The sequence below is a fragment of the Ascaphus truei genome, unplaced genomic scaffold (genome assembly GCF_040206685.1).
Source record: "Ascaphus truei isolate aAscTru1 unplaced genomic scaffold, aAscTru1.hap1 HAP1_SCAFFOLD_520, whole genome shotgun sequence".
In the NCBI taxonomy this organism is placed as follows: Eukaryota; Metazoa; Chordata; class Amphibia; order Anura; family Ascaphidae; genus Ascaphus; species Ascaphus truei.
The window spans coordinates 65,001-81,325 of NW_027456851.1; the positions used below are offsets into that span (position 1 = coordinate 65,001).

General features: G+C 53.7%; 1 protein-coding gene across 1 annotated transcript in view; it reads left to right on the plus strand.

Moving 5' to 3' along the window:
* LOC142485039 (uncharacterized) overlaps positions 1 to 16,325 on the plus strand; it is a 44,874-nt gene that overhangs the window by 1,257 nt on the left and 27,292 nt on the right. The window contains exon 2 of the mRNA XM_075584276.1: positions 13,602 to 13,743. Coding sequence (XP_075440391.1) covers positions 13,634 to 13,743 — 110 coding nt within the window. The 5' untranslated portion in view covers positions 13,602 to 13,633. The remainder of the gene's footprint in view (positions 1 to 13,601; positions 13,744 to 16,325) is intronic.

The following is a 16,325-nucleotide window of genomic DNA, read 5'->3' on the forward strand; positions in this document are numbered from 1 at the left end:
TGACCCCCCCATATATCCCAGGGGGGCCCAAGAGACAGTGAGGTGACCCCCCATATATCCCAGGGGGGCCCAAGAGGCAGTGAGGTGACCCCCTCATATATCCCAGGGGGACCCAAGAGACAGTGAGGTGACCCCCCCATATATCCCAGGGGGGGCCCCAAGAGACAGTGAGGTGACCCCCTCATATCCCAGGGGGGCCCAAGAGACAGTGAGGTGACCCCCCCATATATCCCAGGGGGGGCCCAAGAGACAGTGAGGTGACCCCCCCATATATCCCAGGGGGACCCAAGAGACAGTGAGGTGACCCCCCCATATATCCCAGGGGGGCCCAAGAGACAGTGAGGTGACCCCCCCATATATCCCAGGGGGACCGCATACCGCACAAAATATAAGTATTCTTTTTATTATAAAAGACTTGTTATGTCACAGACTCGCAGTCTGTGTTCCTTGGGTAAAGGGTATAAGTGATACACCGTTTGCAGACACACCCCGTCAGCACGAGACGCACGGCCTGTGATACGCCGTTTGCAGACACACCCCGTCAGCACGAGACGCACGGCCTGCGATACGCCGTTTGCAGACACACCCCGTCAGCACGAGACGCACGGCCTGTGATACGCCGTTTGCAGACACACCCCGTCAGCACGAGACGCACGGCCTGTGATACGCCGTTTGCAGACACACCCCGTCAGCACGAGACGCACGGCCTGTGATACGCCGTTTGCAGACACACCCCGTCAGCACGAGACGCACGGCCTGCGATACGCCGTTTGCAGACACACCCCGTCAGCACGAGACGCACGGCCTGCGATACGCCGTTTGCAGACACACCCCGTCAGCACGAGACGCACGGCCTGCGATACGCCGTTTGCAGACACACCCCGTCAGCACGAGACGCACGGCCTGCGATACGCCGTTTGCAGACACACCCCGTCAGCACGAGACGCACGGCCTGTGATACGCCGTTTGCAGACACACCCCGTCAGCACGAGACGCACGGCCTGCGATACGCCGTTTGCAGACACACCCCGTCAGCACGAGACGCACGGCCTGCGATACGCCGTTTGCAGACACACCCCGTCAGCACGAGACGCACGGCCTGTGATACGCCGTTTGCAGACACACCCCGTCAGCACGAGACGCACGGCCTGTGATACGCCGTTTGCAGACACACCCCGTCAGCACGAGACGCACGGCCTGTGATACACCGTTTGCAGACACACCCCGTCAGCACGAGACGCACGGCCTGTGATACGCCGTTTGCAGACACACCCCGTCAGCACGAGACGCACGGCCTGCGATACGCCGTTTGCAGACACACCCCGTCAGCACGAGACGCACGGCCTGTGATACGCCGTTTGCAGACACATCCCGTCAGCACGAGACGCACGGCCTGCGATACGCCGTTTGCAGACACACCCCGTCAGCACGAGCCGCACGGCCTGCGATACACCGTTTGCAGACACATCCCGTCAGCACGAGACGCACGGCCTGTGATACGCCGTTTGCAGACACACCCCGTCAGCACGAGACGCACGGCCTGTGATACACCGTTTGCAGACACACCCCGTCAGCACAAGAGACGCACGGCCTGCGATACGCCGTTTGCAGACACACCCCGTCAGCACGAGACGCACGGCCTGCGATACGCCGTTTGCAGACACACCCCGTCAGCACGAGACGCACGGCCTGCGATACACCGTTTGCAGACACACCCCGTCAGCACGAGACGCACGGCCTGCGATACGCCGTTTGCAGACACACCCCGTCAGCACGAGACGCACGGCCTGTGATACACCGTTTGCAGACACACCCCGTCAGCACGAGACGCACGGCCTGTGATACGCCGTTTGCAGACACACCCCGTCAGCACGAGACGCACGGCCTGCGATACGCCGTTTGCAGACACACCCCGTCAGCACAAGAGACGCACGGCCTGCGATACTCCGTTTGCAGACACATCCCGTCAGCACGAGACGCACGGCCTGTGATACGCCGTTTGCAGACACATCCCGTCAGCACGAGACGCACGGCCTGTGATACGCCGTTTGCAGACACATCCCGTCAGCACGAGACGCACGGCCTGCGATACGCCGTTTGCAGACACACCCCGTCAGCACGAGACGCACGGCCTGCGATACGCCGTTTGCAGACACACCCCGTCAGCACGAGACGCACGGCCTGTGATACGCCGTTTGCAGACACACCCCGTCAGCACGAGACGCACGGCCTGTGATACGCCGTTTGCAGACACACCCCGTCAGCACAAGAGACGCACGGCCTGTGATACGCCGTTTGCAGACACACCCCGTCAGCACGAGACGCACGGCCTGTGATACGCCGTTTGCAGACACACCCCGTCAGCACGAGACGCACGGCCTGCGATACGCCGTTTGCAGACACATCCCGTCAGCACGAGACGCACGGCCTGCGATACGCCGTTTGCAGACACATCCCGTCAGCACGAGACGCACGGCCTGTGATACGCCGTTTGCAGACACACCCCGTCAGCACGAGACGCACGGCCTGTGATACGCCGTTTGCAGACACACCCCGTCAGCACAAGAGACGCACGGCCTGTGATACGCCGTTTGCAGACACACCCCGTCAGCACGAGATGCATGGCCTGCGATACGCCGTTTGCAGACACACCCCGTCAGCACGAGACGCACGGCCTGTGATACACCGTTTGCAGACACACCCCGTCAGCACAAGAGACGCACGGCCTGTGATACGCCGTTTGCAGACACATCCCGTCAGCACAAGAGACGCACGGCCTGCGATACGCCGTTTGCAGACACATCCCGTCAGCACGAGACGCACGGCCTGTGATACGCCGTTTGCAGACACACCCCGTCAGCACGAGACGCACGGCCTGCGATACGCCGTTTGCAGACACACCCCGTCAGCACGAGACGCACGGCCTGTGATACACCGTTTGCAGACACATCCCGTCAGCACGAGACGCACGGCCTGCGATACGCCGTTTGCAGACACACCCCGTCAGCACAAGAGACGCACGGCCTGCGATACGCCGTTTGCAGACACATCCCGTCAGCACGAGACGCACGGCCTGTGATACGCCGTTTGCAGACACATCCCGTCAGCACGAGACGCACGGCCTGCGATACGCCGTTTGCAGACACACCCCGTCAGCACGAGACGCACGGCCTGCGATACGCCGTTTGCAGACACACCCCGTCAGCACAAGAGACGCACGGCCTGTGATACGCCGTTTGCAGACACATCCCGTCAGCACAAGAGACGCACGGCCTGCGATACGCCGTTTGCAGACACACCCCGTCAGCACAAGACGCACGGCCTGTGATACGCCGTTTGCAGACACACCCCGTCAGCACGAGACGCACGGCCTGCGATACGCCGTTTGCAGACACACCCCGTCAGCACGAGACGCACGGCCTGTGATACGCCGTTTGCAGACACACCCCGTCAGCACGAGACGCACGGCCTGCGATACGCCGTTTGCAGACACACCCCGTCAGCACGAGACGCACGGCCTGCGATACGCCGTTTGCAGACACACCCCGTCAGCACAAGAGACGCACGGCCTGCGATACGCCGTTTGCAGACACACCCCGTCAGCACGAGACGCACGGCCTGCGATACGCCGTTTGCAGACACATCCCGTCAGCACGAGACGCACGGCCTGTGATACGCCGTTTGCAGACACACCCCGTCAGCACGAGACGCACGGCCTGTGATACGCCGTTTGCAGACACACCCCGTCAGCACAAGAGACGCACGGCCTGCGATACGCCGTTTGCAGACACATCCCGTCAGCACGAGACGCACGGCCTGTGATACGCCGTTTGCAGACACATCCCGTCAGCACGAGACGCACGGCCTGTGATACGCCGTTTGCAGACACACCCCGTCAGCACGAGACGCACGGCCTGCGATACGCCGTTTGCAGACACACCCCGTCAGCACAAGAGACGCACGGCCTGTGATACGCCGTTTGCAGACACACCCCGTCAGCACGAGACGCACGGCCTGTGATACACCGTTTGCAGACACACCCCGTCAGCACGAGACGCACGGCCTGTGATACGCCGTTTGCAGACACAACCCGTCAGCACGAGACGCACGGCCTGCGATACGCCGTTTGCAGACACACCCCGTCAGCACAAGAGACGCACGGCCTGTGATACGCCGTTTGCAGACACATCCCGTCAGCACGAGACGCACGGCCTGCGATACGCCGTTTGCAGACACACCCCGTCAGCACGAGACGCACGGCCTGCGATACGCCGTTTGCAGACACACCCCGTCAGCACGAGACGCACGGCCTGCGATACACCGTTTGCAGACACACCCCGTCAGCACAAGAGACGCACGGCCTGCGATACGCCGTTTGCAGACACACCCCGTCAGCACGAGACGCACGGCCTGTGATACGCCGTTTGCAGACACACCCCGTCAGCACGAGACGCACGGCCTGCGATACACCGTTTGCAGACACACCCCGTCAGCACAAGAGACGCACGGCCTGCGATATGCCGTTTGCAGACACACCCCGTCAGCACAAGAGACGCACGGCCTGCGATACGCCGTTTGCAGACACACCCCGTCAGCACGAGACGCACGGCCTGCGATACACCGTTTGCAGACACACCCCGTCAGCACGAGACGCACGGCCTGTGATACGCCGTTTGCAGACACACCCCGTCAGCACGAGACGCACGGCCTGTGATACGCCGTTTGCAGACACACCCCGTCAGCACGAGACGCACGGCCTGTGATACGCCGTTTGCAGACACACCCCGTCAGCACAAGAGACGCACGGCCTGTGATACGCCGTTTGCAGACACATCCCGTCAGCACGAGACGCACGGCCTGCGATACGCCGTTTGCAGACACACCCCGTCAGCACGAGACGCACGGCCTGTGATACGCCGTTTGCAGACACACCCCGTCAGCACGAGACGCACGGCCTGTGATACGCCGTTTGCAGACACACCCCGTCAGCACGAGACGCACGGCCTGTGATACGCCGTTTGCAGACACACCCCGTCAGCACGAGACGCACGGCCTGTGATACACCGTTTGCAGACACACCCCGTCAGCACGAGACGCACGGCCTGCGATACGCCGTTTGCAGACACATCCCGTCAGCACAAGAGACGCACGGCCTGTGATACGCCGTTTGCAGACACACCCCGTCAGCACGAGACGCACGGCCTGTGATACACCGTTTGCAGACACACCCCGTCAGCACGAGACGCACGGCCTGTGATACACCGTTTGCAGACACACCCCGTCAGCACAAGAGACGCACGGCCTGTGATACACCGTTTGCAGACACACCCCGTCAGCACAAGAGACGCACGGCCTGTGATACACCGTTTGCAGACACACCCCGTCAGCACGAGACGCACGGCCTGTGATACACCGTTTGCAGACACACCCCGTCAGCACGAGACGCACGGCCTGTGATACGCCGTTTGCAGACACACCCCGTCAGCACGAGACGCACGGCCTGTGATACGCCGTTTGCAGACACACCCCGTCAGCACAAGAGACGCACGGCCTGTGATACGCCGTTTGCAGACACACCCCGTCAGCACGAGACGCACGGCCTGTGATACGCCGTTTGCAGACACACCCCGTCAGCACAAGAGACGCACGGCCTGTGATACGCCGTTTGCAGACACACCCCGTCAGCACAAGAGACGCACGGCCTGTGATACGCCGTTTGCAGACACACCCCGTCAGCACGAGACGCACGGCCTGTGATACGCCGTTTGCAGACACACCCCGTCAGCACAAGAGACGCACGGCCTGTGATACGCCGTTTGCAGACACACCCCGTCAGCACGAGACGCACGGCCTGTGATACGCCGTTTGCAGACACACCCCGTCAGCACGAGACGCACGGCCTGCGATACGCCGTTTGCAGACACACCCCGTCAGCACGAGACGCACGGCCTGTGATACGCCGTTTGCAGACACACCCCGTCAGCACGAGACGCACGGCCTGTGATACGCCGTTTGCAGACACACCCCGTCAGCACGAGACGCACGGCCTGTGATACGCCGTTTGCAGACACATCCCGTCAGCACAAGAGACGCACGGCCTGTGATACGCCGTTTGCAGACACACCCCGTCAGCACGAGACGCACGGCCTGCGATACGCCGTTTGCAGACACACCCCGTCAGCACGAGACGCACGGCCTGTGATACGCCGTTTGCAGACACACCCCGTCAGCACGAGACGCACGGCCTGCGATACGCCGTTTGCAGACACACCCCGTCAGCACGAGACGCACGGCCTGTGATACGCCGTTTGCAGACACATCCCGTCAGCACGAGACGCACGGCCTGCGATACGCCGTTTGCAGACACACCCCGTCAGCACGAGACGCACGGCCTGTGATACGCCGTTTGCAGACACACCCCGTCAGCACGAGACGCACGGCCTGCGATACGCCGTTTGCAGACACACCCCGTCAGCACGAGACGCACGGCCTGCGATACACCGTTTGCAGACACACCCCGTCAGCACGAGACGCACGGCCTGTGATACGCCGTTTGCAGACACACCCCGTCAGCACGAGACGCACGGCCTGCGATACGCCGTTTGCAGACACACCCCGTCAGCACGAGACGCACGGCCTGCGATACGCCGTTTGCAGACACACCCCGTCAGCACGAGACGCACGGCCTGCGATACGCCGTTTGCAGACACACCCCGTCAGCACGAGACGCACGGCCTGTGATACGCCGTTTGCAGACACACCCCGTCAGCACGAGACGCACGGCCTGTGATACGCCGTTTGCAGACACACCCCGTCAGCACGAGACGCACGGCCTGTGATACGCCGTTTGCAGACACACCCCGTCAGCACAAGAGACGCACGGCCTGTGATACGCCGTTTGCAGACACACCCCGTCAGCACAAGAGACGCACGGCCTGTGATACGCCGTTTGCAGACACACCCCGTCAGCACAAGAGACGCACGGCCTGTGATACGCCGTTTGCAGACACATCCCGTCAGCACAAGAGACGCACGGCCTGTGATACGCCGTTTGCAGACACATCCCGTCAGCACGAGACGCACGGCCTGCGATACGCCGTTTGCAGACACATCCCGCCTGCGGCACTGTTTGGTTACACAGTGGTTATATGCTGTCTGCTCTGATGTCTTCACTACCTGTACACTGGTCCACAACTGCTGCTAGGAATATGTGTGTTTAGCATTAGACAGGACTCCGGGCAAAAGACGTTGTCACCTGACACTTTGGCAGACACTCATTGCCGGCGCACCTGTCCGACTCGCAGCGCTGGTCTTGGAATCACTAGTTAGTTTTAGGTTCTCGGCTGCCACCTACATGTGCCCGTGTGTCCTAGGGCGCTGTTTCACTCTTGGAGTCACTACATGTGCCCGTCTGCCCTAGGGCGCTGTTTCACTCTTGGAGTCACTACATGTGCCCGTGTGTCCTAGGGCGCTGTTTCACTCTTGGAGTCACTACATGTGCCCGTGTGTCCTAGGGCGCTGTTTCACTCTTGGAGTCACTACATGTGCCCGTTTGTCCTAGGGCGCTGTTTCACTCTTGGAGTCACTACATGTGCCCGTGTGTCCTAGGGCGCTGTTTCACTCTTGGAGTCACTACATGTGCCCGTGTGTCCTAGGGCGCTGTTTCACTCTTGGAGTCACTACATGTGCCCGTGTGTCCTAGGGCGCTGTTTCACTCTTGGAGTCACTACATGTGCCCGTCTGCCCTAGGGCGCTGTTTCACTCTTGGAGTCACTACATGTGCCCGTCTGCCCTAGGGCGCTGTTTCACTCTTGGAGTCACTACATGTGCCCGTGTGTCCTAGGGCGCTGTTTCACTCTTGGAGTCACTACATGTGCCCGTGTGTCCTAGGGCGCTGTTTCACTCTTGGAGTCACTACATGTGCCCGTGTGTCCTAGGGCGCTGTTTCACTCTTGGAGTCACTACATGTGCCCGTGTGTCCTAGGGCGCTGTTTCACTCTTGGAGTCACTACATGTGCCCGTCTGCCCTAGGGCGCTGTTTCACTCTTGGAGTCACTACATGTGCCCGTCTGCCCTAGGGCGCTGTTTCACTCTTGGAGTCACTACATGTGCCCGTCTGCCCTAGGGCGCTGTTTCACTCTTGGAGTCACTACATGTGCCCGTGTGTCCTAGGGCGCTGTTTCACTCTTGGAGTCACTACATGTGCCCGTCTGTCCTAGGGCGCTGTTTCACTCTTGGAGTCGCTACATGTGCCCGTGTGTCCTAGGGCGCTGTTTCACTCTTGGAGTCACTACTGCATTGTGGGTGTTCATATGGCATTTCACTGAGTCTCTGTCTGTAGCAGCAATATACAGCATTTACACTCACCCCACACTTACCTTGGTAATCAGCATTGTGGTTCATCAGCGGCTAGCGACGCCCTTAGGAGCACCTATCACACCTATAGGACTTACCTCTCCTACCCCCTTACCAGATTTTAATTCAACATTTGTTTAGGATCACCTCAGTTAGAGGGCTATCCATATAAACCTTATTTTATTTGAGGATTTCTCCTAATAAAATTGTATTTTAAATTACTCATCATTACATGTTACGATTCTCCATCAGGTCCATCAGTTTCCAGTATCACCTATACTTGAGTGCTCTCACTATAGGGGTCCCTTTCTCCCAAGTTGTTGTTCATTCATTTCCCCTGATTGCAGCACCAGTGCCTAGGCAGTACTGAGGGTCCCCTTGTCCCGTCCCCTCCCCTCCCTTTACCCTGGTTCATACAGCCTTAGATTTGAAAGAACTTAGACTGGTGGTGGATATGAGAGTCTCTGGTAGGTTGTTCCAGTTTTGGGGTGCACGGAAGGAGAAGGAGGAACGTCCAGATACTTTGTTGAACCTTGGGACCATGAATAGTCTTTTGGAGTCTGATCTCAGGTGATAAGTGCTGCATGTGGTAGGGGTGAGGAGCTTGTTCAGGTAGCTGGGTAGCTTGCCCAGAAAGTATTTGAGGGTGAGACAGGAAAGGTGAACTTTGCGCCTAGACTCGAGTGATGACCAATCTAGTTCTTTGAGCATTTTGCAGTGATGTGTGCTGTATTTGCATTGGAGAACAAAACGACAAATTGAATTGTAGAGGGTGTCAAGTTTGCTAAGGTGGGTTTGAGGAGCCGAGCCATATACTATGTCTCCATAGTCAATAATTGGCATTAGCATCTGCTGTGCGATACGCTTTCTGACCAGGAGACTTAGGGAGGATTTGTTCCTGTAAAGTACCCCTAGTTTGGCATAGGTCTTGGTTGTCAGGGTATCAATGTGCATCCCGAATGTTAAGTGGGAGTCAAACCATAAGCCCAGGTATTTAAAACTAGTGACAGGTGTTAGGGTGGTGTTAGCGTTGGTTCTAATCTGGAGCTCAGTCACTGGAAGCTTTACAAATTTAGTCTTGGTCCCAAATACCATTGTTACAGTATTGTCAGTGTTTAAAAACAGTCTGTTTTAGGAAATCCAGTTTTCGAGTCTCAAAAAGTCAGACTGAAGTATGTGTTGAAGGTCAGAGAGGCTATGGCTGTGTGCATATAGGATTGTGTCATCTGCATACATGTGTATTGAGGCTTCCTTACAAGCTGTGGGAAGATCATTAATGAACACTGAGAAGAGTAGGGGCCCCAGAACAGAGCCTTGCGGGACACCACAGGTGATATCCAGGGGGTTGGAGTTAGAGCCTGAGATGGACACATGTTGGGATCTTCCTGATATGTAGGACTGAAACCAGTGAGTTGTCCCCGTTCCATTCCACACTGGGTCTCATTGCAAACTTTTAGCAGGGTAGTTACGGTGGAGTGTTTGGGGCGAAACCCAGACTGGAATTGGCTAGGGAAATTTGTCTTGGTGTAGAAATCGCTTAATTGGGAGTGGACACAATTTTCCATAACTTTGGATAGAATTGGGAGAAGTGAGATTGGCCTGTAGTTTGAGACAGTGTTTTTGTCCCCACTTTTGAAGATTGGGACAACTCTGGCAGTTTTCCAGGTCTTAGGGATATGGCCTGCAGACAGGATGGAGCTGACTATGGTTTGGCAATGGCTGGGGCACTGTCAAGATCGCCGCCAGGCTCCGCCCCCAGCACGCGTCACGCGGCTGTACCTCTGGCATTCACAGACCGCTATCTGTGCGCACGCAGCTGCGCAATGCTTCATCGCGGAGGCGCGCTCCCGCAGTGTCACCACAGCACCCACTCTGCGTCGCACTCCTCGTGTGCGCGCCAACGAACACTAGCAGCTTCACCTGTGTTACACCAGCAGCCAATCCTGCACTACCCTATCGGCTCGTGGCTTATGTGTGAGGTCATCATCTGCTAGTTCCTGATTGGTGCTTTCCCCTTTATATGCCTGTGACAGAGTGAAGTCAACTCCTATCAGTTACGCCTGGGAGACATATGTCTGAGTGCTTCATCCAGCACTCATATGGGTTAACTCAGGTGGAAGTTAGGAAATCAGAACTCTTTAGCTGATACCTGAGAGCCAGCAAGGTAGATAAAGGATCATGTGACTGGCAGAGAGAGAGAGAGAGAGAGACTGCTGCGTGAGCCCTTAGCCAGAGGGATTTCACCAAAGACTACTTCAACTAAAGTAAGGATTATTCCTTTGTTTACTGACTGCTTAAAGTACCCTTATGGTTTGGTTCTGGTTTAGCCAGCCAGCCTGCTAGATAGGTCTGCTGTGTTATTAGTCAGTTTTACTCCCAAAGTGGAGCAGGATTTATTTTGTTAAAGGGACAGTGTACCCGCATGTTATGTTACTGTGGAGAAATAAAGCCACTGAACGTTTTTATTTATCCTGAAACTATACGTGTGGACTGTTCCCTGACCTCGGCTACAGGCCGTCCTGCCACAATGCCTTCCTGTTTCACTTTGCTGGACATAAACCCCGTTGTGCTGTGCTCGCTGCTTCTTGGATCTTGCCTGTTCCTGTGCCTTGCCTGACTCGTGTTGTGACCCCTGCTTGTACCTGGACCTGTCTCTTCTCTACCCCTGGACTTCGGCTTGTCATTGGACCCCCGCTCTCTCCTCTCCTCGATCACGGCTTCGGATAACGACGATTCTTCTCTCTCTAACCCCGGATCACGGCAAATACCACGGCTTCCCCGAACTCTCCTGCCCCGACCCAGCTCCACGACTCCGACAACGCATTCCGGACCTGGCTCCGTGGTTGTAGGGCGGCGGTTTTATACATCCCCACCTCAGCCCCGCGGTCTAGTCCTGTTTGTGGTGGGCGCAGCGTGACGGGCACCATGTTGTAGGAACCTAGATTGTAGTAAGTCGGGTCCACATTGGCTGCTTAGTTTTAGTTTGAGGAGCGCTTGTGTAATCTCCTCTTCGGATACTGAGACAAATTGAAAATTGTGGGCAGTGTTGGGAGGGGGTGGGACTGTAGGGGTACTCCCAGGATGAGATTCAGGTTCGTGGTTTGGGCTGCGTTTTGCTAATAAGTTAGTGGCGCACCCCACAAAGTAATCATTGAATGCATTTGCAATGTCAGTGGGGTTTGTCAGAGTAATATCGCCCTTAGTGATATTACTTGGGTGTTGATGGTTAGGAGCCTGGAATATATTGTTGATAACCTGCCAGAAGTTAACTGGGTTTGATGTGTTCTGGAGGAGATTGTCAGAGTAATATTGTGCTTTTGCATGCCTTGTTTGCCTTGTGCACGCGTTCCACAGGCATCTGTAGTGATTGGCGGAGTAACATTGTGCACGCGTTCCGCAGCCTGCTGTAGTGATTGTCGGAGTAACATTGTGCACATGTTCCTCAGCCTGCTGTAGTGATTGTCGGAGTAACATTGTGCACATGTTCCTCAGCCTGCTGTAGTGATTGGCAGAGTAACATTGTGCACATGTTCCTCAGCCTGCTGTAGTGATTGGCGGAGTAACATTGTGCACGCGTTCCGCAGCCTGCTGTAGTGATTGTCGGAGTAACATTGTGCACGCGTTCCGCAGCCTGCTGTAGTGATTGTCGGAGTAACATTGTGCACGCGTTCCGCAGCCTGCTGTAGTGATTGGCGGAGTAACATTGTGCACATGTTCCGCAGCCTGCTGTAGTGATTGTCGGAGTAACATTGTGCACGCGTTCCGCAGCCTGCTGTAGTGATTGTCGGAGTAACATTGTGCACGCGTTCCGCAGCCTGCTGTAGTGATTGGCAGAGTAACATTGTGCACATGTTCCGCAGCCTGCTGTAGTGATTGGCGGAGTAACATTGTGCACGCGTTCCGCAGCCTGCTGTAGTGATTGGCGGAGTAACATTGTGCACGCGTTCCGCAGCCTGCTGTAGTGATTGGCGGAGTAACATTGTGCACGCGTTCCGCAGCCTGCTGTAGTGATTGTCGGAGTAACATTGTGCAAGCATTCCGCAGCCTGCTGTAGTGATTGTCGGAGTAACATTGTGCACATGTTCCGCAGCCTGCTGTAGTGATTGGCAGAGTAACATTGTGCACGCGTTCCGCAGCCTGCTGTAGTGATTGTCGGAGTAACATTGTGCAAGCGTTCCGCAGCCTGCTGTAGTGATTGTCAGAGTAACATTGTGCACGCGTTCCGCAGCCTGCTGTAGTGATTGTCAGAGTAACATTGTGCACGCGTTCCGCAGCCTGCTGTAGTGATTGTCAGAGTAACATTGTGCACGCGTTCCGCAGCCTCTGTAGTGATTGGCGGAGTAACATTGTGCACGCGTTCCGCAGCCTCTGTAGTGATTGGCGGAGTAACATTGTGCACGCGTTCCGCAGCCTGCTGTAGTGATTGTCGGAGTAATATTGTACTTTATACAGCGTGGTCTTCAGACGGGTAAATTGTCTCTGCAGTTATATTACTTCGGTTCCCACATTTGTAGATGTTAAGGTTATTCAGTTATACAGAAAGCTGCTTTTTGCCAGTAGTATAAATGGTATCTTGAGTATAAGAGTGTAGCCTATTCCTTAGTGTATATTATATAGGGGGCACCCACTGATATACGTCTGCTATTGAGATAGCAGCTAGTAATAACCCTGTTTGTACAGTATATAGAGGTAGTGAGTGCCTATGTGGCTGGGTAGTGCCTGATATGACTTATCTTGCTAGATAATATAGCGCTGATACCATCTCTTTGCCGAGGCGCATTGCATATAGAGGAGCTCTCTGTATTACAGCTGCAACCCAGACAGTGCGCGCTCCTCTGTATGCAATGTGCTCGTTCACTAATAGAGAGAGATCATTCTAACCAGGGGCGGGGCGGGGTTATCTAAGCGGTGGGGCGGGGTTATGTAAGCGGCGGGGTTATGTAAGCGGCGGGGTTATGTAAGCGGCGGGGTTATGTAAGCGGCGGGGTTATGTAAGCGGCGGGGCGGGGTTAAGCGGCGGGGCGGGGTTAAGCGGCGGGGTTATGTAAGCGGCGGGGCGGGGTTATGTAAGCGGCGGGGTTATGTAAGCGGCGGGGTTAAGCGGCGGGGCGCGGTTATCTAAGCGGCGATTCCCGCGCACGCGCTGTACAGTAGCGTTTTTGATGGAGATTTTTTGGGGTTACTGGGGGTCCCCGAGATGACCTGTCTTGCTTCTATTTCTAACGCGCTCTCTCTCTCCCCTGCAGAGCTGACACTTCATTGCTGTTCAGGATAGAGGATGTTCTGTAACGTGGCTGCTTCGGAATCGCCAGACTTGGCGTCCCCGGCGTTTCACCTGCGCAGGATTGGGCGCCGGGCGTCCGTGCCGGATGTGGCTGAATATATACAGTGAGTGTGTGCAGCGCGTGTGTGCAGCGCGTGTGTGCAGCGCGTGTGTGCAGCGCGTGTGTGCAGCGCGTGTGTGCAGCGCGATGTATGTATTGTGATGTATGTATTGTGATACTCAGTCACAGTGTATGTATTGTGATGTATGTATTGTGATACTCAGTCACAGTGTATGTATTGTGATGTATGTATTGTGATACTCAGTCACAGTGTATGTATTGTGATGTATGTATTGTGATACTCAGTCACAGTGTATGTATTGTGATGTATGTATTGTGATACTCAGTCACAGTGTATGTATTGTGATGTATGTATTGTGATACTCAGTCACAGTGTATGTATTGTGATGTATGTATTGTGATACTCAGTCACAGTGTATGTATTGTGATGTATGTATTGTGATACTCAGTCACAGTGTATGTATTGTGATGTATGTATTGTGATACATCAGTCACAGTGTATGTATTGTGATACTCGGTCACAGTGTATGTATTGTGATACATCAGTCACAGTGTATGTATTGTGATACATCAGTCACAGTGTATGTATTGTGATACTCAGTCACAGTGTATGTATTGTGATGTATGTATTGTGATACTCAGTCACAGTGTATGTATTGTGATGTATGTATTGTGATACATCAGTCACAGTGTATGTATTGTGATGTCTCAGTCACAGTGTATGTATTGTGATGTCTCAGTCACAGTGTATGTATTGTGATACTCAGTCACAGTGTATGTATTGTGATGTATGTATTGTGATACTCAGTCACAGTGTATGTATTGTGATGTATGTATTGTGATACTCAGTCACAGTGTATGTATTGTGATGTATGTATTGTGATACTCAGTCACAGTGTATGTATTGTGATGTATGTATTGTGATACTCAGTCACAGTGTATGTATTGTGATGTATGTATTGTGATACTCAGTCACAGTGTATGTATTGTGATGTATGTATTGTGATACATCAGTCACAGTGTATGTATTGTGATACATCAGTCACAGTGTATGTATTGTGATACATCAGTCACAGTGTATGTATTGTGATACATCAGTCACAGTGTATGTATTGTGATACATCAGTCACAGTGTATGTATTGTGATACATCAGTCACAGTGTATGTATTGTGATACATCAGTCACAGTGTATGTATTGTGATACATCAGTCACAGTGTATGTATTGTGATGTCTCAGTCACAGTGTATGTATTGTGATACTCGGTCACAGTGTATGTATTGTGATGTCTCAGTCACAGTGTATGTATTGTGATGTCTCAGTCACAGTGTATGTATTGTGATACTCGGTCACAGTGTATGTATTGTGATGTATCAGTCACAGTGTATGTATTGTGATACTCGGTCACAGTGTATGTATTGTGATACATCAGTCACAGTGTATGTATTGTGATACTCGGTCACAGTGTATGTATTGTGATACTCGGTCACAGTGTATGTATTGTGATACTCGGTCACAGTGTATGTATTGTGATACTCGGTCACAGTGTATGTATTGTGATACTCGGTCACAGTGTATGTATTGTGATACATCAGTCACAGTGTATGTATTGTGATGTATCAGTCACAGTGTATGTATTGTGATACTCGGTCACAGTGTATGTATTGTGATGTATCAGTCACAGTGTATGTATTGTGATGTATGTATTGTGATACTCAGTCACAGTGTATGTATTGTGATGTATGTATTGTGATACTCAGTCACAGTGTATGTATTGTGATACATCAGTCACAGTGTATGTATTGTGATACATCAGTCACAGTGTATGTATTGTGATACATCAGTCACAGTGTATGTATTGTGATACATCAGTCACAGTGTATGTATTGTGATACATCAGTCACAGTGTATGTATTGTGATGTATCAGTCACAGTGTATGTATTGTGATACATCAGTCACAGTGTATGTATTGTGATGTATCAGTCACAGTGTATGTATTGTGATGTATCAGTCACAGTGTATGTATTGTGATGTCTCAGTCACAGTGTATGTATTGTGATGTCTCAGTCACAGTGTATGTATTGTGATACATCAGTCACAGTGTATGTATTGTGATGTATCAGTCACAGTGTATGTATTGTGATGTATCAGTCACAGTGTATGTATTGTGATGTATCAGTCACAGTGTATGTATTGTGATGTATCAGTCACAGTGTATGTATTGTGATACTCGGTCACAGTGTATGTATTGTGATACATCAGTCACAGTGTATGTATTGTGATACTCGGTCACAGTGTATGTATTGTGATACTCGGTCACAGTGTATGTATTGTGATACATCAGTCACAGTGTATGTATTGTGATACATCAGTCACAGTGTATGTATTGTGATACATCAGTCACAGTGTATGTATTGTGATACATCAGTCACAGTGTATGTATTGTGATACTCAGTCACAGTGTATGTATTGTGATACTCGGTCACAGTGTATGTATTGTGATACTCGGTCACAGTGTATGTATTGTGATACATCAGTCACAGTGTATGTATTGTGATACATCAGTCACAGTGTATGTATTGTGATGTCTCAGTCACAGTGTATGTATTGTGATACTCGGTCACA